Source organism: Peromyscus maniculatus, chromosome 2, assembly GCF_049852395.1.
Source record: "Peromyscus maniculatus bairdii isolate BWxNUB_F1_BW_parent chromosome 2, HU_Pman_BW_mat_3.1, whole genome shotgun sequence".
Classification (NCBI taxonomy): domain Eukaryota; kingdom Metazoa; phylum Chordata; class Mammalia; order Rodentia; family Cricetidae; genus Peromyscus; species Peromyscus maniculatus.
Window position 1 is genome coordinate 158,216,348 of NC_134853.1, and position 22,720 is coordinate 158,239,067.

General features: G+C 49.3%; 1 protein-coding gene across 13 annotated transcripts in view; it reads left to right on the top strand.

The window, feature by feature from the left end:
• Ubr4 (ubiquitin protein ligase E3 component n-recognin 4) overlaps positions 1-22,720 on the top strand; it is a 116,158-nt gene that overhangs the window by 71,238 nt on the left and 22,200 nt on the right. For 11 of the 13 annotated variants that reach the window (XM_076565549.1, XM_076565540.1, XM_076565544.1 and 8 more), the window contains 26 exons: positions 421-537; positions 1,397-1,606; positions 3,812-3,961; positions 4,786-5,013; positions 5,789-5,867; positions 6,257-6,502; positions 7,155-7,317; positions 7,742-7,892; positions 8,595-8,680; positions 9,890-9,977; positions 10,230-10,423; positions 11,712-11,951; positions 12,051-12,189; positions 12,842-12,967; positions 13,071-13,199; positions 13,919-14,262; positions 15,899-15,989; positions 16,274-16,358; positions 16,443-16,570; positions 16,888-17,017; positions 17,108-17,265; positions 18,449-18,558; positions 18,999-19,140; positions 19,463-19,544; positions 19,768-19,941; positions 21,984-22,105. In XM_076565549.1, coding sequence (XP_076421664.1) covers positions 421-537; positions 1,397-1,606; positions 3,812-3,961; positions 4,786-5,013; positions 5,789-5,867; positions 6,257-6,502; positions 7,155-7,317; positions 7,742-7,892; positions 8,595-8,680; positions 9,890-9,977; positions 10,230-10,423; positions 11,712-11,951; positions 12,051-12,189; positions 12,842-12,967; positions 13,071-13,199; positions 13,919-14,262; positions 15,899-15,989; positions 16,274-16,358; positions 16,443-16,570; positions 16,888-17,017; positions 17,108-17,265; positions 18,449-18,558; positions 18,999-19,140; positions 19,463-19,544; positions 19,768-19,941; positions 21,984-22,105 — 3,912 coding nt within the window. Of the gene's footprint in view, positions 1-420; positions 538-1,396; positions 1,607-3,811; positions 3,962-4,785; positions 5,014-5,788; positions 5,868-6,256; positions 6,503-7,154; positions 7,324-7,741; positions 7,893-8,594; positions 8,681-9,889; positions 9,978-10,229; positions 10,424-11,711; positions 11,952-12,050; positions 12,190-12,841; positions 12,968-13,070; positions 13,200-13,918; positions 14,263-15,898; positions 15,990-16,273; positions 16,359-16,442; positions 16,571-16,887; positions 17,018-17,107; positions 17,266-18,448; positions 18,559-18,998; positions 19,141-19,462; positions 19,545-19,767; positions 19,942-21,983; positions 22,106-22,720 lie in introns of all 13 variants that reach the window. The other 2 variants (XM_076565546.1, XM_042272218.2) reach the window with 1 other exon arrangement.

The window sequence follows — 22,720 nt, forward strand, 5'->3', positions numbered from 1 at the left end:
TTTCTGTTCTTATACAGTCCTGAGCACAAATCCCAGGAGTGGTGTCTGACACCCACTTTCAGCCTAGGTTTTCCTGTATCCATTAAAGCAATCAAGACAGTCTCCCACAGACATTTGCACAGGACAGCTTGATCCCTAAATCTCAAATTAAGACTCTCTTCCCAGATTATTCAGGGTTATGTCAGGTTGGCAGTTAGAGTAGCCATCATAAGAAGTGACTGCCCACTGTAGCCTCTAGTCCAGGGGACTCAAAACAGAGTGCAGTACCTACCTCAGCCAGGGAAAAGGAAAAGCATTAAGTTCAGTGTTCAGATCTTCCCATGGCCTCTGAGTGCAGCGCCTTCTATTGCCCCAGGTGTGGGGGAATCTTATCGAGCTTAGAGGAAGCATAGGCATCTGGGCTTCTGTGTCTGCCTACAGGATGTCTCCAAGAAGAATGAGCGCAGTGCCTTGAACGAAGTCCATTTGGTCGTGATGAGACTCCTGAGTGTCTTCATGTCCCGCACCAAGTCCGGATCCAAGTCTTCCATCTGTGAGGTATTTGTGCTTTTGAGTTTATGGGTTGGAGGCAAGGTAAGAGGATGGAGTGGTTAGTGCAGGGCTGAGGGCAGAGGTGACAGTCCTCTGCTAACCATTGTCACCTAGGGAGCAGAACTTTTCCCATTTTCAGAATCCCTTCCAAGCCCAGGTCTTTACCAACAATCCCTCCAATGGAGGGGTTAAAGGGCTTGGAGGTTCCACTATTGAAAAGCAAGGGCCTGTTCTGCAAAGCAGAGTAGCTAAGAGGATTCCCCAGTGTCTGTTGCTATAAGGTATGGTAATAGAGCAGAGAGAAAGCCAAGTGTGTGTGCTGAAAGGAGATTAGCACAAAGCAGAGACGGTGGAACTGCATCCAATCTTAATGAGCTTATGAGCTGTGGGGTTTGCTGGGATTTTCAAGGCTCTCCTAATGGTCTTATGTACAGTAGCTTCGCTCCTTCCTGCTTCTTATGCATGTGCTCACTCACCTTATCTCCTTTGCGAGAGCCCCTGCTGGGAGGGAGAGGTTGCCAAGGAGGACCTAGAGTGGAACTTTTTGTCTCTTTCAAATGAGCTGCTGATGGCTTTCCTCCAGGGGAAGGGGAAAGTCTGGATCTAGAGGAAAAGGCGGTCATGACTTCGCCTCCCTGGCACCAGAAGGAGGTCAGGTTGAGAATTAGCATTTGTTTTCTCTTAGATGTAGGTGTTGAAAAAACTGGGGAGAGTGATTGAGCCAGCTGAGAAACTTGTAATGCAGTGGTGAAGGCATGTCTATAAGGACTGATCCTAAGATTGCTGTGTGGTGAGTGGGTTGCCTGCCTTACTCTGGCTCAGTTTTCACAACAGTCTTGCCTGCTCTGTGTTTTCTCCCTTTCAGTCATCTTCCCTCATCTCCAGTGCTACTGCTGCAGCCCTGCTGAGCTCAGGGGCTGTGGACTATTGTCTCCATGTGCTCAAGTCTCTGCTGGAATACTGGAAGAGCCAGCAGAATGATGAGGAGCCTGTGGCCACCAGCCAATTGCTGAAACCACACACCACCTCATCCCCACCAGACATGAGCCCATTCTTTCTCCGCCAGTATGTGAAGGTGAGGACTCTTCTCAGAGCTGTGTGCTCTGCCCTCCATAAGTAAAGCTGGGAAGACCAGCAGTAGGAGCCACACAGGGAGCTGAGTTCTAATCTCAGAATGACTTAGCAGTTGGTCAGTCCTCCCAGCCAGTTCTGGGGAGATTTGGATTCCTGTATGTAGTTGGAGTTTTCTCCAGTCCCACCTGGGCCGCAGCTGCTCAGACCCAAATAAACACACAGAGACTTATATTACTTTAAACTGTATGGCTGTGACAGGCTTCTTGCTATCTATAGTTATTATCTTAAATTAACCTATTTTTATTAACCTGTAAGTTGCCACGTGGCTCATGGCTTACAGGTACTTTACATCTTGTTTCTCATGGCAGCGGCTGGCAGCATCTCCTGACTCAGCCCTCCACTTCCCAGAATTCTCCTTTCCTGTTCTGCCTATACTATACTTCCTGCCTGGCTACTGGCCAATCAGTGTTTTATTTATCAATCAATCAGAGCAGCACATTTACAGTATATAGAGCCATATCCACAGCACCTGCCTCTTTTTGTAAGCCTGAGGAAGTGAGTGAAATAAATCACTTCATCATATAAAGTTTCTTGAGAAAATGTGAGGGTATAACATGAGACAAGGTGACAGCAACAGCAATGGGTCATGTCCCCATTTGTGTGTCACATACTCTACATACCTCATAAGAGGCTTGTGAACATGCTAGTTAGGATGGGCCTCTGGTTAGATGAGCCCAGGAAGAAGAAAAATCTCACAGAATCTTACCTACCAGCCAGGAAGCATGGAGAAATTCTACTCTGCCTCAGTTTAAGCTACTAGTAGTACCTGAAGAATAGGGATGCCAATCTTTACCTGCCTCACAGGGTCATGAGCACTTCCAGCTTGATATTTATAAAGGCCTTAGTGCCTGGCATCCACCAGTACATTATTAGTGGTAACGGTTGTTACACTTTACTCTCTTGGAGTCCAGTTAGTGGACCCAGGAGGGTAGACCAGCTGCCTGCTTTGAATAGGCAGGGATATGAAAGGCAAGAAAATGTCAGTCTGACCATGTACTTTTCTGTCTCTGTGTCTTTTTAAGTAACTGATAGTTTTGTATAACTTATTTTTATTTATTAAATTTATTTTATGTGTAGGTTTTTTTTGCCTGCATGTATGTCTGTGTACCATGTTCATGCCTGGTGCCCATGGCGGTCAGAAGAGAATATCAGATAACCTGGGACTGGAGTTACAGATGTTTGTGAATTGCCATGTAGGTGCTGGGAATTGAACATTCTGGAAGAGGAGCCATTATTCTTAATTATTACCAGCTGTCTCTCCAGGTCTATAATATCTTTGGGCGTTAAAAATTATTGGGGGCTGAAGAGCACCTGCTGCTCTTGTAGGACGTAAGTTCTGTTCCCATTCCCAGCACCCCAGGATGCTATTAATGGTCACCTGTAACCCCCAGTTCCCAGAGATCCAGTACCCTTTCCTTGGCCTCTGTAGGCACTAAATGTATGTGACATTTACACAGACACACAATTTTAAAAAATAAGTTTTTTGGTTGTTTTTTTTTTTTTTTCTTTCCCCTTAATTGGGGACTGGAGATATGGCTCACTGGTTAAGAACACTTGTTCTTGCAGAGGACCTGGGTTCAGTTTCCGCCATCCACATAGTGGCTTACAACCATCTATAATCCTATTCCAGGGGATGCAACAGACATACATGTTTTGCACATATATGCATGCAGGCAAAGCATTCATACACAAAATTTAAAAAAATATATAAATAAAAATAATACAATTGAAAGAAATGTGTGTATGGGTGTGTACCCATACACCTGTGCATGTGCTTGCAGCAGCCGCCCCGCCACCCCCCCCACCCCCCACCCCACCCCCGGCCCCGTGTGTGTGTGTGTGTGTGTGTGTGTGTGTGTGTGTGTGTGTGTGTGTGTGTGTCTGTCTGTCTGTCTGTCTGTCTGTCTGTCTGTCTGTCTGTCTTTCTCATGCATGAGTGTGTCAGACGACAACTTTTCAAAGTCAATTTTCCCTTTATCATGGATCAGGAGATCCATCCTGTACAAATGCCAGAGCTTTTAAGGACTATATGCTCTGTGTCCAGCTTTGAAAGGCATCTTAATGATTAGTGATTAGCCGGTCTTCTTCCTGCTTGTGATCATGGGAGACTGGCAAGCCCAGGTTCTAATGAAGATGTCCTTCTAAGGGTCATGCTGCTGATGTGTTTGAAGCCTATACCCAGCTGCTCACAGAAATGGTGCTGAGGCTTCCCTACCAAATCAAAAAGATCGCAGACACCAGCTCTCGAATTCCTCCTCCTGTCTTTGATCACTCCTGGTTCTACTTTCTCTCTGAGGTGAGTGAAGCCCTGAGCAAGTGTCCTGTTCAAGAGGGAAGTTCCGCGTTCCCCTTTGTAGGCTAGTTTCTTCCTAATCCTCACTCAGTGTCCTGCTCAGAGCCTTTCCACTCACTTAGGTTGTGCTCTTGGCCCTTTGGAATGTGTTGTGTAGTGACCCTGTAGTACATGTATCAAAGTAGCTGTTGGCTCTTGTTTCTGTGTCCATGTAATGTCCCTATAGGGCCAGTCAGGAAGACAACGCACAGTGTTTCCCATCCCCTGTTGAGACAGTGAGGAGACTGGTGACTGATGAAATAGTTCACAGAGAAACAAGGAGATAGATAGAAAGGGAGCACTGTGGCCACACGGACACCCACAAGCAGCCCTAGCAGGAACAGGAAGCCCAACATTTTGATCATGGCTCTCTGGGAAGGAATACTGTTCTCGGTGCCTTGGAGCTCTCAGGAGATGCACTGTAGACCTGGTACGGAGCAGAGCTGCTATGAGAGCCCACTAGCTCTTCCGTGAACAGCTGTGGCTGGGTCAGCCCATCCTCCTGCCTTCAGCTTCCCTAGGGCTCTCCAGCTGCAGACACTAAGAAGGAGGGTGCCTGATTGTAGCCAGGCCTCACAGCAGAGTAGGATGGTTTGGAGCTGAGATGATAGTTTAATCAGTACAGTGACCCAAGATCAACTCTGAGAAGAAGGCTTATATTCTCTTACATTTTTAGTAACAGTTTGTTTAAAGAAAAAAAAAAAAGCGGGGGCGGGGGGGGGGGGGGTGTTATTCGCAGGTGGTACTTACAGTCCCTGAATCATTCACTGTGTTGTTTATCTCTCAAGTACCTAATGATTCAGCAGACCCCTTTTGTGCGTCGCCAAGTCCGAAAACTTCTGCTCTTCATCTGTGGATCGAAGGAGAAGTACCGACAGCTCCGAGATCTGCACACTCTGGACTCCCACGTGCGTGGCATCAAGAAGCTGCTGGAAGAGCAGGGCATCTTCCTTCGGGCCAGTGTGGTTACAGCCAGTTCTGGTTCAGCTTTGCAGTATGACACACTCATCAGCCTGGTACGAAGGTTGGAATGATAGGGAGAGGGGTGGGCATGTGATGAGGCTCAGCCAAGGAGGTAATAGCATGGGGCAGTGCAGGGTTTTTAACTATTTCAGAGAATGCTGTGTCTGGAGTCAAGTGCTACATAGATCACTGACATTGAGTAGTTGACTTTAGGGTCTGGAATTCCTTACCCAGACCATCAGGTTCCTTGCCTGTGAAGTGGGCGCTTTGAGCATCTTCCAGCATCATTTGTTCAAATCATAGGGTCAACCTGAGATTGGTACACCTCTGGGTTTTGTCCTTAAATACTAAAGAAGTGGTTGGTTTAGTATAAATATGTTCCGCTGCCTAAAGAGAGACTGAACTTGAGAGAGTAAAAGGAGTATTTTTATTTGAGCCTCTCATCTTTGGTGTTAAGGAGAGCCTAGCTTCCTTGTTCAGTGTCCTTGTTGTTATAGTAGGAATAGGGAAAGTGAGTTGAGCTTCTCAGGTGACCTGCCTTTGCCTTTGTAACTAGCCTGAAGCTTCGAAAAAACTGAAGGCTAGGGTTGGGAGGTAGGACAGAGGGGGTGTAGGAGTGGTGGATGGAAGCAGAACAGGGGCATTGCCTATAAGCTACAGGCGTGTGTGGACCCTGCTCTCAGGTCTACCAGCCAACCCAAAGGACACTTGTCTCACATGGAAAACCAGGGTTACTTGGTGGTCCCAGGCCAGAACCAGCACACAGAACGGCTGGTGTTATTTCATGGCCTGATGGCATCACTCACCTGTGATTGGCCCTTGTTTCAGATGGAGCATCTGAAGGCCTGTGCAGAGATTGCTGCCCAGCGAACCATCAACTGGCAGAAGTTTTGCATTAAAGATGACTGTAAGCCATCCTTCTGGGTTGCCACTGTTCATCCCTGCAGAGACTATCTGTGGAGAACACTGTATTAAGCTGTGAGCTGGGCTGGAGAGACAACTGTTAACAGAACTTCAGTGACGAGGGTTGCTTGTCTAGGTTAGGCCGCTGCAGGAGCACAGAGCAGGAGTGGCTGACTTCCACTTCAGAGGAGTGTCGAACTTGTTTACTCGAGGCAGTGGTGGCTGGATCCCCCTGTAGTCATCCAGTCCTTTGCAATCACTCCACTGCTCCTGGTAGCATCTGGCAGAGAGAACTGGGGGAGCAAGCCTTGTCCCGTCTATAGTCAGTCGCTCTCTTGCTCGTGTGTAAGTAGTTCAGTCATTCCAGAGCTGACTCCATCTTTCTCCTCACAGCTGTCCTGTACTTCCTCCTGCAAGTGAGTTTCCTGGTGGATGAGGGGGTGTCCCCCGTGCTGCTGCAGCTGCTGTCCTGTGCCCTGTGTGGCAGCAAAGTCCTCGCAGCCCTGGCGGCCTCCACGGGGTCCTCCAGTGTGGCTTCCTCCTCAACCCCTGCTGCGGCCAGTTCTGGACAAGCCACAACTCAGTCCAAATCTTCCACCAAAAAGAGCAAGAAAGAAGAAAAGGAAAAAGAGAAGGAAGGTAAGAGTCACTGTGGTCCTGGGATGGGTGATGTGCTGACCCCCTCAGAGTACATTGTTTACTCGCAGATTCTGAATGATTTGGACCCTGGTTTGTCAAAAGCCCTCTAGTGTGTCCTTCTGCTCCCATGCTTTGTCATGGTGAAAGGGTCACCTTGACCGTGACTCTCTGTGCCAAGTGATAGAGACAGGAAAGGACAGGGCACACTGACCATTGTTAGTACTAAAACTGGGTGATCCCCAGCACGTGCTGAGTACCTTCTCTATTGGCCAGCCCTCCCCTTTGGCTTCTCCACTTTTCATGGTCCTCAAAGACCCGAGATAGGTGATCAGCAAGGGAAAGAAACAGTGAATTACCTTGTCATCTCTGAGTGAGTACAAAGCATCTCTTACTGTGGAGACTCTACCAGACTTCTTCAGGGCCATTCCTCCACTGTAGCTGTTGGCTCAGTGCCGTGCTTACTATCCTATGCATGGGGTGCGAAGGGGGCAGCTATGTACCCTGTATATGTTCCCAAAATAACTTGAAATCGTTTGGCAAATTCCAACCATTTAGCAGACACTTCTAGAACAGATAGATTTCCTTCCTTCCTTTCCACCTAGTCGAAAGACCCTGGGCCCTTGGGTGAGTTGGTCCTGCTCTGGTGTTGCAGGGGAGAGCTCAGGCAGCCAGGAGGACCAGCTGTGCACGGCTTTGGTGAACCAGCTGAACAGATTTGCAGACAAGGAGACTCTGATCCAGTTTCTGCGCTGTTTCCTGTTGGAGTCCAACTCTTCCTCAGTGCGCTGGCAGGCCCACTGCCTGACCCTGCACATCTACAGGTGGGCCAGGGCTGCCTTGGAGCTGGGACTGTGGTAGCTCTGAGTTCGGGTGCATGCTCATGGCCACTGTGTCAGTATCTGTGCCAGTCTCAAGCCCTGGAGGTCTCTTGGTTGAGCTATTTGCTTTGTAGCTGATAAGTCCTTGGCGGGAGACAGTTTCCACCCAGAGGGCTGTGGTCAGGAGCTCCTAAAATGACAGTTGGCTAAAGAAATCTCGTCTTGTGCTCTGGAATGAGATTGGATGAAGCTGGTAAATTATGGTGCCATAGCTGCTAGGATTGTCAGGAGCCACAAGACCCTGGCAGCCTGAGCCATGACAGTAAATGGGAAGAGACACAGTGCAGACACAGTGCTTAGGCCTTGGTGGGAAAGGAGAGGCCTCATTCATGGCTGCCTGCTAACCAGAGCTGCTCTTTACCTACAGAAACTCCAACAAGGCTCAGCAGGAGCTCTTGCTAGATCTCATGTGGTCTATCTGGCCGGAACTCCCAGCGTACGGTCGGAAGGCTGCCCAGTTTGTGGACCTACTGGGCTATTTCTCCCTGAAAACTGCACAGACAGAGAAGAAGGTAAAAGAGAAGTCCCCATCCCCCATGGACTCTCTTTTTCTCTTGAGTGCAGAATAATATTATGGCCATCTAGAGAGAGTTTCCACATGAGAAATCTTTTTAGAATCTATCTAGTGTTACGTTTGTTACTGTTGAATATAATTTACCCTTCTCCAGTCTAAATGTGGCGGAGATGGCATGTGCAGCAGTGGCTGGCTGAGGGAGGGAAAGGTAGCTGGTTCAGCTTGAGAAAGAAGAGCTGGGAGGCCTGCTTGGGAGCCAGGAATGCTGCTGCAACTAGATAAACTACTAGATAGCGGACTTCTCTGTAAGAGTGAGATAATCTTTCTCCAGTTGGCAAAGACTGTCTAGTGCCAAAGGACTATGGATAGTTGTGAAGAAGGTAGAATCTGTTAACGGATTGGGAGTTAGGACCAGCAGCCAGAATTACAGAAGCAAGTCTTTCCCCAGTAGGATTTAGATCTTAAAATGTCTTTAATAATTTTCTTGATTGATGTGTGAGGATGGGGGGCAGTGCATGTAATGGTGTACACAGGGAAGTCAGAGGACAGCCTGCTGGAGTCAGTTCTCTTCTGTCATGAGGTCCTGAGGATCAAACTCAGATCATGAGGTTTGGTGGCAACAGTTCTACCCCAGAGACATCTCACAAGCTCAGGACTCAGGGTTTTAACCAGTCTATTTCTTTCCTGAATTCTGTTTCAGTTGAAGGAGTATTCACAGAAGGCCGTGGAGATTCTGAGGACTCAAAACCACATTCTCACCAACCATCCCAACTCAAACATTTACAAGTGAGCTCTGTTCGCTTCCTGCCATTTGAAGAGCAGTCACAGTTTTTAGTCTGTGTTTGTTAATGGGAAGTGCTAATGTGTGAACTGAGTGCCCCTTGGGTGTGGTCCCCCCAGCTACTTGACCTCTCTCCTGTGGAGCCCAGGCCTTTGGGCTCTGGAAGGCACACAGATGTAATTGCCAAATTCCCTTTGCTGAGCAGTATAGCAGAAGGGCTGATTTCAAGAACTTCACCTAACCATATAAAACACGTGTACAGAAATGCCTCCCTTTTTTATGAAAAGAAGCACCTACCTCTGTGATTGTGTGCTGTCATGTCTGGGGCTTGCATGCCATGACACACATGTGGAGGTCAGAGGTCAGCCCTGTGGAGTCAATTCTCTCCCTTCCCTCCGCTTCCCAAGGATGGAACTCAGATTGCCAGGCTTGCTCAGCCAGCCCCTTTCTCCTCTGACCCATATTGTCAACCTCAGAGAAACTTATAAAAGAAGAGGACAGTGCTTAAGTTTATGGTTTATTATTATGTTGGTTTAGTAATGACTGGTTTTAAATGTGTATTTGTGTGTGATATGTGTCTGTGTTCTCGTGTGTGGGCACATGCGTACAGCATATAAGTCCCAATGCTGTAAGTTGCTTTCCATCTTACTTGAGGCAGGGCCTCTCAGTTGAGCCCAGAGCTTGCTGATGTGGGTAGTCTGGCCAGTTTGCTCTAGATCCCCTGTCCCTGCTCTCCAAGTGCTGGAATTATAGACAAGCTGCCACGCACACACGGCATTTATGTGGAATCTGGGCATCTGAACTCCAAGCCCTCATGCTTACATGTCAAGTGCCATGTCCACTGAACCGTCTCCCTGGCTTCTTAAGTAGTGAGTCTTAGAAAACAACCTCGTTAAGTAGTATTTACTAACACAAGCATTTTAAACATAATATAGGAGTTTTTAAATAGTTAATTTAGTCATGACTCTTTGGAGTGAGATTTTAATTCCTTCCTGGATTCAGACGTCAGCTTAGAAGTAGGAAACACCCAGGGTCGATTAGTTGGCCTTTCTTCCTGTGCCTGTGAAGCCCTTCTGAGCTGTAGTCCCTTTCTTTCTTTCTTTCTGCTCACAGGGGAACGGGAGTGTTGGAAACGGGAGTGTTGGGAATGGGAGGTGGCTTTGGCTTGGTTCTGGAAGGAAACTCTGCTGATGCTGAAACTGGTTTCTTCCTAGCACCTTGTCTGGTTTAGTGGAGTTTGATGGCTATTACCTGGAGAGTGACCCCTGCCTGGTGTGTAATAATCCCGAGGTGCCGTTTTGTGTAAGTAGTACTTTGAGCTGGACAGTCTTGAGGTTTTCTAGCTCTATGGCTCCTGTTTCCAAAGATTGGTTATTATTATGTAGGGGCTCCTCTCAGGTTGCTGCCTGGCACTGTGGATTCTTACCTGCTACACTTGCTACCTTGAGTAGAAACTTCATCTGTGGGTGGAGAAGGGGGTTATGTTGATCAACATTAAAGAAGGTAGATCGTCCAATGCTCATCGTGTTGTGTTTCGTGTACTCTTGTATTTAGTATATCAAGCTGTCTTCCATTAAAGTGGACACACGGTACACCACCACCCAGCAAGTTGTAAAGCTCATTGGCAGTCACACCATCAGCAAGGTGACAGTGAAAATTGGGGATCTGAAGCGGACCAAGATGGTGCGGACAATCAACCTGTACTACAACAACCGAACTGTGCAGGCCATCGTGGAGTTGAAAAACAAGTACGGGCTTTGTGGGTATTGCCAGGTGCAACTGTGTCCTGCAGGGGGCAGGGCAGACATGCCCAGAGGCTCTGCAGCCACTCAGCCACAACACAGGGACACAGGGCACAGGGACAGCAGTGAAGCAGCAGTTTCTGAGGCTGTTGACAGAGTGAGTTTTAAAGGCATTAAGTTGCTCCCTAGGGAGCAATGAAAGTTCCTCACAGCCTGCTCAGGGTGGGGGCATTGAAAAGGGCTCCAGGTCCTCTTGCCTTATGGAAAACCTTGAGCATTGGAAAGTAGTTGGCATTTTTGGGCAAAGCAACTATGCATCTGCTCACAGAGAGCAGGTAGTATTCTTCTGAGTCTTCTCCACTGCATGTTCTTCCATTTCTGCATGTGCCTGTCCCCCGTGTAGGTAAGCCAGCATCTGGGGTAGGCATGTCACAGGCTTGCGGCACCAGCTGCATTGTGTTGTCCAAGTCTGGGTGTTATAGCTGAGCAGAGGTAGATGTGACTGGTCTGTCAAGGCTCAAGCACTGCTGTAGACATAGAAGGAGAGGGCAGCTCACAGTAACCAGTGACTCAGGTTGCAAATCTGCTCTTGGAGAAGTCGTTGGCCTTGAAAGGGCTGCTGCCTATCAGGGTAGGCTCTCTCTCCCCCAGAGAGTAAGCACAGCCACTGGTAATGGTTCAGGGTTGCCATTTGATACTGGACGGCCAATCTGTGTGCCCTTCCCAGGGGAAGACTCTTTCTCCTGCTCTCAGCATTCCTTAGCTGCCTGTAGTTTTACAGTTGAGGCCTTGTGAGCTTTCTCCCATCCATATTAGCATATTGTCTATTCAGGTAGTGTTTAGGCAGCCATGTTAGTGAAACTATGAGTGTAGCTTCTCTGGTGTGTCTAAGACAGCACACTTCCTGTTGCTGTGGCTCTTAGGATCCTTCTGCAGTGATCCGTGAGCCTTAGGTGCAGGGCTTATATTGTAGATGGATCAGTTGGGACTGGGCTCCACAACTCTGCATTTGGATCTGTTGTGGTTTTCTATATTGGTCTCTGTCTATTGCAAGGAGAAAGTTTCCTTGATGGTGGCATGAGGACTGCACTTACCCGACAACCCTGGAGAGGGGTCCACCTTATACTTTTTTCATAGGAAACCATGAAGGAGAATTCTTATTTCTTTGAATAGCCACCTAATTGCCTTAGGGAAATCGGCAGGGTGGGCTTTCTCAAACCATCAGTCTTCATCATTGAGGGTCAAGTATAGGCTCTTCAGCCTTCTGCTCCAAAGCTTTTGTCATCTCTCCTAGGCCAGCTCGCTGGCACAAAGCCAAGAAAGTTCAGCTGACACCTGGACAGACAGAAGTCAAGATCGACCTGCCTCTGCCCATTGTGGCCTCTAACCTGATGATCGAGTTTGCAGACTTCTACGAGAACTACCAGGCCTCCACAGAGACCCTTCAGTGTCCTCGTTGCAGTGCCTCCGTTCCTGCCAACCCAGGCGTCTGTGGCAATTGTGGGGAGAATGTATACCAGTGTCACAAGTGCAGGTAACTTGTCCTGCACACCCAGGGCAAGCATGTGCTGCATTCTCTTCTGTAGCTCACTTTTTCTTACCCCAGACTTCTGCTCCCACTTTGGTTCTTTAGGTCCATCAACTATGATGAAAAGGATCCCTTCCTCTGCAATGCTTGTGGCTTCTGTAAATACGCCCGCTTTGACTTCATGCTTTACGCCAAGCCTTGCTGCGCTGTGGATCCCATCGAGAACGAAGAAGATCGAAAGAAGGTAGGGTTGCATCAGGCCGAGGCCCAGGCCATGGCTCGCCTCTGAACGTCGGGGAGAACTGGTGTAGTGAACTGAGCCTTCAACTCTCAGGAAGTACAAGTCTCAGGGAAAACGGGCAAAGATGAGACTGGCTTTTGGGTAGAGCCCGTAGTAGTAGCAGAAGGCACACTGGCCTCAAGCATAGCAATGGGGACGTGCTGTTGGTGCAGAATGAGCATCTCAAGGAAGCAGGTCAGTTCAGATTCAGAAGGACAAAAGGAGCCAGGTGACAATAGTCAAATCAGCTGGGTCTGGTAGTAAAGGGCATTGGAGGGGGGGTAGTGCCTGTTCAGGGTGACAGTGGGACATTTGTCTTTGGGGTCAGAAGGACAAAAATGCTCACAGCAGTTGTGTTATTTTGTGTGTGTGTGTGTGACCTGCCATGCTGAGTCACTTTTCAGCATTGAATTGTTTGAATCCAGTCCATGTACATTGCACACTGCTATTAAGAATAATGTGTCACCTCCTAGGGTTGTCGTGAAGGACAGATTTTGTGGAGCCATGTCCCTGGTCCGTGTAGAGGACATGTTTCAGTGGGTGGCTAGCAGTTAGGGCCACTGAGGGAGAAAGAAGCCGAAAAGTCTTTCCTCAAGTGCCTGTCTCTTTGGTCTAGGCTGTTTCCAACATCAACACACTTCTGGACAAAGCTGACCGTGTTTACCATCAGCTCATGGGACATCGGCCACAGTTGGAGAACCTGCTCTGCAAAGTGAACGAAGCAGCTCCAGAAAAGCCACAGGTAGTCCCAGCCCAGAGGGCATTTGGGTCAGGAGTGGAAGGCTGCCCTTGGTGAGGTCATCCCTAGGGCAGAAGTCTCACACTTGACCCTCTTGGGATTGCAGGAAGACTCCGGAACTGCAGGGGGCATCAGCTCCACTTCAGCCAGTGTGAATCGCTATATTCTGCAGCTGGCACAGGAGTACTGTGGAGACTGTAAGAGTTCATTTGATGAGCTCTCCAAAATCATCCAGGTAAGGAGTGGGAGTCGCTTGCAGGGGCTTTATGCTTCCAGAGCAGCCGTACCTCAGCGAGGCTCCCATTTTTAGTGTTGCCCTTGTCCAGGCCACGCTGGCTCAGCAGCTGCACCAGTGATTCCACCCTCTCGAGGGTGATGGCCACTTGTCAGAGAGAGCTGTTTGCAGTGGGACATTAGTAGACAACACGTCTTTATGTAGTAGAGGGGTTCCTGTTTTTAAAAGTGAGTGTTGAGATTCTGTGCCCTCTTGGACGCCATGTTCGCAGGCTGGGAGGGTCAGGGTTCTCCAGCTGCAGTTAGCCAAGGTGGGCCGTGTTTTCCTTTAATGTTCCCACATGATTTCCATGGGTAGGATGCTGGCCATCAGCAGTGGAGCCTCATCCCAGAGGAGCAGCCAGTTGCCCTGTCTCCCTAAGTTGCTGATGACCTTTGCTAAATGATCTGGCTTTCTAACCCTTTAAAAGACAGTGTTTGTGGCAGTGAAGAGTTGGGGCCTGTGATCAGTCTGATTTCCACTTCTGCCCTTGACCTTGGTCAAGCCATCATTGTAAGCTCCAGTTTCCTCCTCTGTTGAATGAGGATAAAATAAAGGAGTGGTAGGGTTAGTGAGAAGAATAAATTCCATCATACATGTAAACTCATAGCGAACCAAGTTTCCTCTTTCTCCTTCATTTATTTACTTTGTCAATTTCTTTCTTATCTTTCCATTCTTAGAAAGTTTTTGCTTCACGCAAAGAGCTGTTAGAATACGATCTGCAGCAGAGAGAAGCAGCCACAAAGTCATCCCGGACATCCGTGCAGCCCACGTTCACTGCCAGCCAGTACCGTGCTTTGTCGGTCTTAGGCTGTGGCCACACCTCCTCTACCAAGTGCTATGGCTGTGCCTCAGCTGTCACGGAGCACTGCATCACACTCCTGAGGGCCCTGGCCACCAATCCAGCTCTGAGACACATCCTCGTCTCCCAGGGCCTCATCCGAGAGCTCTTTGACTACAACCTCCGCAGAGGGGCTGCAGCCATTCGGGAGGAGGTCCGCCAACTCATGTGCCTCCTGACTAGGTCAGAACTTGCCCCTTGACCCAGGGTGGTGGCAGCATCAGTGCTAGCCCTAGGGGGTGCAGAGTTGAGCCGAGTGGTAACTGGCTTGTCCTAGAGGAAGTGAGGGAAGGTGGTAGGTGAGTGGACCTGGGAAGCACCAAAGTCAGCTCTTTGAGTGGTCTGCTCGCCAGTGCTTTGTTGGTTCAGGAGGTGTGTCCTACTAGTGGTCTGTTGGGTCAGGTGGTGTGTCCTGTGAGTGATCAGGTGGTGTGTCCTGGTCCATTGGGTCAGATAGTGTGTCCTGAGGGAACTTCCGTGGTAGGGGAGGATAAGTGAATAAAGGAACACTTGAACTCAAGAAGAAGAACCAGAGGGGCCTAGGGATGAGTACTTAAACTCCAGTCAGAAAGGACTGGCCTCGATCTGGCACTGTGCACTGCACTTGGACAAAAGACTCATCTGGAAAATATCAGTCATAGTAAATACCTTAAAGACAGTGAAGGCAGGGGTGAAAATTCAGTAACTAGGGTCTGGAGAGAAGGCTGGGGCTGGAATTTGGTTCCCAAACACCCACATTGGGTGGTTCACAATGACCTATAACTCCAGTTTCAGAGGCTCCAACATCCTGTCCTAGCCTTTGCGGGTACTGTACGTATGTTGCAGAAACCCTCAGAAAGTCATACATGCATACACATAGTTCAAAACAAAATACTTTTTAAAATTGAGTAAATAACAACCACATTGTCATGCTTTTTGTTACTGGTTACTATGTGGAGTAAATTCTGGAACATCTTAGGTGCTGGATACCTTTTACATGCTGTGCTGTTTACTCCCAATTAACATGCACTGAACAGCAGGCACTTGAGTGGCAGGCACTGCTAAGCACTATATGAACATGCAGTGGTTTACATTTGAGATGGGGATTGTTGCAATAAATAATGTCAGATACGTTGGAAAATATGGTTACTCAGCTGGAACAGGGCTCTCAGTCCCAGGTGTAGGATGACTTCTCAGAGGGGTAGTACATGAGAACAGCCTTCTAGAAGTGAGGCTGTGGGCTGTGTGTGAGGACGCAGCTAGTAGAGAGGCTGGGACAGGTGTGTGCCAGGATGCTGAGAGTTTCTGAGGCCAGCAGAGCTGGAGAGCACAAGGATACAGGTCGTGTAAAGAGAAAGGAATATTAGCACTTGGAAACAGCAGCTCCTGTAGGGTCCTAAGTGCCATTTGAGCATTTGGGTTTTCAGGTGTGCGGTGTATTTTGTTGTTGTTAATAACAGTAGAGATTTTATTAAGGAGGAACATAGATGGGAAGTGGGCTGCTGTGGAGGAAGTGACATGGGGCCCACACGGAGCGTGGACTCGGGTTTTGGAGATGGACATCAGCAGCTCCTAGAGCCCCGCCACCCGCAGTGTGGCCCTCTGTGCTAATGCATCCTTCCTTCTATCACTGTCCCTAGGAAAAGGGACTGTGTTAATCCTCTTCCATCACAGACCCAGTAAGGTCAAAGATGCAGTCTTGTTCCTGGGAAGAAGTAGAAAAGTTGGGACCAGATAACCATCACCATCCATGCATTCATTTTCTCTGAGCCTCTAGGTGTAAAGAGGGCATGGCATGGCATGCTCACTGTAACTAACAAGACTTCCTTTCCTTCCACAGAGACAACCCAGAGGCCACCCAGCAAATGAATGACCTGATCATTGGCAAAGTCTCCACAGCCCTGAAGGGCCACTGGGCCAATCCTGACCTGGTGAGCAGAGCAGTTGTCCTTTCTGATCTCACCCTCATGGTCCTTCTGTGTCCCTGGCCTCTTCTCCAGGCCAGTGTTGGAGACTGAGGTGGGAGAGAGTGGCCTGTTTGCAGAGTTTATGTCCCAGCTAGAGCCTATAGCACAGGGTCTCTGATGTCTCCTTGTCCTGGCAGGCCACCCATGACTAGAGATGTTAGTAGGAGTCCTGTAATCAGAGTTTAGACCTTGTCCTGGTCCCTGGACTCTAAGACCCCCTGACTCCCCTCATCCTGTTGGCCTTCCAGGCAAGCAGCCTTCAGTATGAGATGCTGCTCCTGACGGACTCCATTTCCAAGGAGGACAGCTGCTGGGAACTCCGCTTACGCTGTGGTGAGCTTGAGGACCACCTGGGTGGGTGCTTCTCAGAAAACAGGTGACCCATGTGTACTGATTGTGACTCCTGCCCCTCACCAGCCCTCAGCCTTTTCCTCATGGCGGTGAACATCAAAACACCAGTGGTTGTGGAGAACATCACCCTCATGTGCCTGCGGATCTTACAGAAGCTGATTAAACCACCTGCCCCAACCAGCAAAAAGAACAAGGTGCTGTGCCATCGGGCATGCGGGAGGGGGTACATAGCCTCTGAATAAGTCTTCACTAAGTGGAGAGTAAAGCTCCACTTTCGTCGTCCAGTAACTGTAGCCACGTATATGCAGCTGTAGGAAGGCAGTACTTGGAAGTCTGTGGCCTCAGCATCAGCATGGAGATGGCACTCCTCACTTGGGTGCAGACAGGTTTAGCAAGAACCCACACTGGGGCAGGCAGCAGAGCTGCATGTTGTTGTCACACGTCAGCGCCATTCCAAGCTGGGGCCCAGGTGTGCAGGCGACCTCTCACCTTGTTCTGCTCTCTTATCCAGGACGTCCCTGTCGAGGCCCTCACCACGGTAAAGCCATACTGCAATGAGATCCATGCCCAGGCACAGCTGTGGCTCAAGAGAGACCCCAAGGCATCTTATGAAGCCTGGAAAAAATGTCTGCCTATCCGAGGTATGTCTCTTCCCTCCGGCCACTCTCAACAGCCCTGCTTCCTCTGTGCTGTCCTACTTAGCCCCTCCCCCTGCCATCTTTACCTTGCAGGGGTAGATAGCAACGGGAAGTCCCCCAGCAAGTCAGAGCTCCACCGGCTCTACTTGACTGAGAAGTACGTGTGGAGGTGGAAACAGTTCCTGAGCCGGCGGGGAAAGAGGACCACTCCTCTTGACCTCAAGCTGGGCCACAACAACTGGCTGCGGCAGGTGAGTACCCTCCACCTGCCATTTTCTGCCCTGCTGTCTCTGCTTTCCATTTGCTCTTGTTCATGTCCCTTCAAATGGAAGTTCTTGGGTACAGCCACCAACAGGGACAGGTCAACGCAGAGCTGTCCTCTGCTGTTTGTGCTCTCTGCCTCCCACCCCATTCCTTCAGAGGAACAAACCAGGGCCTGCGTTTATGCCCCTCGCTGCCTTCTGATATTGAGGTCCACTGTTTTCTCCCTCCTTCCAGCTAAGTTTTAAAGAATGAACTTCATAGTGAGGCCTTTGATCCCAGCACCCGGGAGGCACATGCAGGTGCATCTGAAAAGAGTATGAGGCCAGCCTGGTCTGCATAGCAAGTTCTAGACCAGCCAAGGCTACCTTGTCTCAAACCAACCCCCTCCCCTCACCCCTCCCCTCAAAAAAGTCATTCTCTGTTATCTGTTGCTAAGCAAGAGATGCTCAGCTTACGCTGAACTAGTTACCCCACTGACAGGTATCCCCAAGAAAGGACTCTCAAGGGCCTGCCAACGAGAATGCTTAGTTGTTTTCTCCTCCCTTGTTTCCCTTCTGTGGCTGTGATAAAAAACTGACCAGAATCAACTTGAGAAGGAACAGATTTATTTGGATTGTACATTCAGGTCACAGTCCTTCATCGACGGAAGTCAGGGCAGAAACTCAAGGCAGGAACTTGAAGCAGAAACTGTGGAGGAACACTGCTTGCTGGCCGGCTTGCTCGCAGGCTCATCCTCAGCTAGCTTTCTTACATATAGTCCAGGACCACCTGCCTGGGGATGGTGCCAGCCTCAGCGTGCTGTGCTCTCCTGTATCAGTAATCAAGACAGTCCCTCACAGGCATGCGCACAGGCCAACCTGATAAAGTCGGTTACTCAATTGAGGCTCTTTTGAGGTAATTCTGGGCTTTGTCAAGTTGACAGTTAATGCTAACTAGGGACAGATATGTTCTTCAAGATGCTTGGAGAAGTTTCTGTGAAGCGGGAAAGCTCTTGAACAGCCTTTCTCAGTCTGCAGCCACTGGGTACTGGGTTAACTGCTGGTGTGGACTCTTCACAGTGCCCAGAGAGATTTCCAGAGTTCTAGATAGGTGGAAGTCAGCTCATGCTCTGAGCCTAGAAAAACAGGATGGCCTCTGAGCCCGCCCCATTTGCTCTGCTGTGTCTGCCAGGTGCTCTTTACCCCAGCAACACAGGCGGCACGGCAGGCAGCGTGTACCATCGTGGAAGCCCTTGCTACCGTCCCCAGCCGCAAGCAGCAGGTCCTCGACCTCCTCACCAGGTACCCTGGGGGGGCGGGTAGGTGGCTAGCATGGTTGAAAGCCTTTCCTTTTTCTCTGGTGAATACACAAGTCAGGGTTGGGAGGCACCCCTGAGTGCTATGTAACCTTCTCAGACCCTGCCACAGAAACCAGACAGAGCTTTAGGGCATTAGTGGTAAGACAGCAGTGGGTAGTTGTTGAGAGCCTCTGAGTACAGACATGATTGTCACTCACTGTCCTCTGCAGTCCCTGGGCATGGAGATACAGATGCTCAGAGGCTTGGCAGCCATTCCCTCAAGTGTTGTGAAGGATCCTTTCAGCGAGGGAAGTGTGAGGTTTCTCAGATGACCTCCGTTGACCTTGAGGAAGAGGAGGGAGAGAGGCTGAAGAGTAGATACAGAGGAGGGAGCTATTGGGCTCGTCAGTGTTGGTCTCTAAGGGCACCCTGTCTCTGGTGCAGTTACCTGGATGAGCTGAGTGTAGCTGGGGAGTGTGCTGCGGAGTACCTGGCCCTCTACCAGAAGCTCATCGCCTCGTGTCACTGGAAAGTCTACCTGGCTGCTCGGGGAGTCTTGCCCTACGTGGGCAACCTCATCACCAAGGTGATTGATCTGTCCCTCTCAGTTCTGCCTCTACTTGGAAAGGAGCTTTGTCGGATTCTTGTTTTTGAGAAGGAGCATTTGGTGAAAAGAATTATTTTCCAGACTTTACTGTAACTAGAATGGCCGAGACAGTCTGTTGGCATTTCAGCTGTTTCGGGGTTGAACAGTTCCTCAGCAGTATTCCCGCCACCTTTGGCTTCTTGGAAAGGCATTTTTTGAGGCTTAGAGCGAACACGTGACTTTTGAGCACCTCTGGTTGGTGCCACATCATGGGATGGCGCTGAGGTGGTCCCCATCACACTGTGCTTGTCACCCTGTTTAGGAAATTGCCCGCTTGCTGGCCCTGGAGGAGGCCACCCTGAGCACAGACCTGCAGCAGGGCTATGCCCTCAAAAGTCTCACAGGTAGAGAGCCACCCGGCCCTTCCCTTGGGTGTCTTGGGTATGTATGCTTTAGGCCTGAGCCTCTGCTCCTGGGTGCCGGATGACTCCTCTCTGGGACTTGTCTCCTCATAGATGGGCCTGCACTTCTGAGCTCTTGCTTTTTTATTTTCTCCTTTCTTTGGATGGCACGGGCCTTCCGTGTTCTCTTCCAGAGATCTTACAGCAGGTTTTCCTGTCCCTGCAGGCCTCCTCTCCTCCTTTGTAGAGGTAGAGTCCATCAAAAGGCATTTTAAGAGCCGCCTGGTGGGCACTGTGCTGAATGGGTACCTGTGCTTGCGGAAGTTAGTATTGCAGAGGACCAAGCTCATCGATGAGACGCAGGACATGCTGTTGGAGATGCTGGAGGACATGACCACAGGTAACCCCATCTGGCAGCTTGGAGCTGGTGAGGTGCACATGTGTGTTGTCTCTCAGTGCCACAGTCCCAGAGGAAGGGTGACGAATCCCACATTTGGGGAGAGAAGCCCATCTCAAGAGCACTGTGGTACTCAGTGTTACGGTCTGAGAGCTGGGCTCATGTGTACTTTTCCTGGGTTGAGCTCAGAGGGAAGGGAAGGGGTTGGAGGTCTCAGGCTGGTGCTTTCAGTCACCTGGAGTGTTCTCATTCTGTATGTCAGTGGCCTTGCTGTGTTCTCCTACCTTTTTCTTGGGCACCTCCACCCTGTCTTTCTTCTGCACTATTTTATCCTGTTACTTTACTCTTGAATTCTTAGCACTCTAGATTTTGTAGCCAAGACACTTCCCATTTCTTTCGTTTTTTGTGGGGGAGGAGTTCAAGATAGGAAGATAGAGTTTCTCTGTGTAGCCCTGGCTGCCTTCAAACTCACTCTGTAGACCAGGCTGGCCCCTTGAACTCACTGAGGCTGCAGAGTGCTGGGATTAAAGGCATGTACTACCACTGCCTGACTGAGTTAGTTTCTTAACTTTCTCATAATCTTGAAGTTTATAAAGCATATATCTGTCTGATCACTCTAAGTTTAAAGTTCCTGTGGTCCATTTCTACAGATTGCCTTTCTGCTTCCTAGATGGTGTTCTCAAACTGATATTTTATGATTAGGGTGGTGACTTCCTATTTTTGAAATTTATTGTAGAAATTCTAGAAGCCAGGAATGATGGTACCTGCCTTTTATCTGGCACTTGGGAGGTTGAGGCAGGAGGATTGGCCTGGGCTACATGACAAAACCCTGCTTCATAAAATAGGCGGGCAGTGGCGGTGCATACCTTTAATCCCAGCACTGGGGAAGCAGAGGCAGATAACGAAGCCAGCCTGGTCTACAGAGCGAGTTCCAAGACAGCCAGGACTACACAGAGAAACCCTGTCTCAAAGAACAGAAACAAAAGCAAAACAGCTAAAACACCCACTGAGAGAGGAGCTGGAGAAGGCTGAGTGCTTAAGTGTTCTTGCAGAGGATCTGAATTAGGTGCAGCACAGCTCACAACTACCTATAACTCCAAGGGATCCACCATCCTCTTCTGGCCTCCGAAGGTGCCTGTGCTTCATACACATGCAAACGCATGCACATACAGACACACAGACATTAGTGAAAATCAAAAGCAGAGGAAAGAACATTCTCTAGGCCCTGCGCAAGCTGGTCTTCCCCGGGTGGGTCTGTGACTGCTGTCCTGTAAGGACTCCTAGGCTGTCCCTGGCATGCCTTCATCCAGCTTTCCCAGACTTTGCGGCAGTGTGAAGTTTGGGGTGCCACACATGTAGGAGGAGATAGCTGCTTAGCACTCATATTTGTGCCTCCACTCATTGTCATTAAAGAACAATTTCAGTTGTATGGATGCAGAAAAGAGAAAATGGTTTCTAGTTGATCTTCACACTGAAAGAGTAGCTGTGCTGCTGAGGGACCAGGTGTGAGTGGCCAGGAGGATGCAGGGCATTTCCATCTCAGCTGATTCAGGACTCTGGAACGAGCACTCGGATCCTGACAGGCCATGGAAACTAAAGCTTAAGACCCAATCTGCTGTGATTGCCTCTCTCTGGGGCCCTGACTCCTTCTGTGGGCTTTTGATCTTCACTGGTGTAATAGTTCACTGACAATTGGAAGCTGTTTTCAAGTGTCGGGTGTGTGGAGTTCAGCTTGTGAACCTCATCAGCCTGACTACCCAAGAGGGAAGTCCTTTGGTGCTTTTGAGAGTCTGTTTGGGGAAGGGATGCTAGGTCAAACGAGGTGTCCTGCTCCTTAAGGGAAGTTGTGCTCCCAGAGAGAGCAGAAAAACACACAGCTAATTGGGATGTAGGACTTCTCAATAGGAACTCCTGATGTTATGGAGAGCATTCAGAAACCTACCAGGCAGAAAATACCTGGCGGTGAATGGTGTTTCATTGTCTCAGCTCAGTTCATGTGGCTGATGCATTTTCCTAACTCACTTGGCCATTATGCTTTCTGGCAGGTACAGAGTCTGAAACCAAGGCCTTCATGGCTGTGTGCATTGAGACAGCCAAGCGCTACAATCTGGATGACTACCGGACTCCTGTGTTCATCTTTGAGAGGCTGTGTAGCATCATCTACCCTGTAAGCAATGTGCTTGTTGCTCCCCACGACCCACAGGTGTCAGCAGCAGCAACGCTCCCAAATTGTGGACTATTTCATATCATTATCACCAGATCACTGACAAAGAATAGAAGCAGCTTCCTAATCTCCCTCCTCTCATGAGAGGAGGGCCAGCAGTCTTCCTAGCTAAAGGCCAAGATTAGCCTTTTTGACACAGGTCTCACATCCCATTGCGGTGCAGCAGCAGTTTGGTGTAGAGTTGGGTGCATTGTCATCTCTTCCTCCTCCTCTTTGTCACCTTGGGATATGCATGCTTGCCACATGTGTGTCTTTCCTATGGACTGGTCCAGAGACCTTTAACATGGTTGAGGGAAATACCGACATCCTCATTAACTGATGACAGACCATCGGGGTCGGCATGCCTGAGTGTCACAGAGAGAGACCCCTCCTCCACTCCAAGTCTCCAGTGACTCAGCAGACTGGTCATCCTCTCACCAGACAGCACTTTGTTCCTTGTCTGTTGTTCCATTAGGCTCTCTCTCCTCATTAAGCTGTGAGAAGCATGTGATGATGTTTCAGGCTGCTTGCATTGTGTTTAGAATGATCTCGGGCCCACCTGTCCATTAACATGTTTAA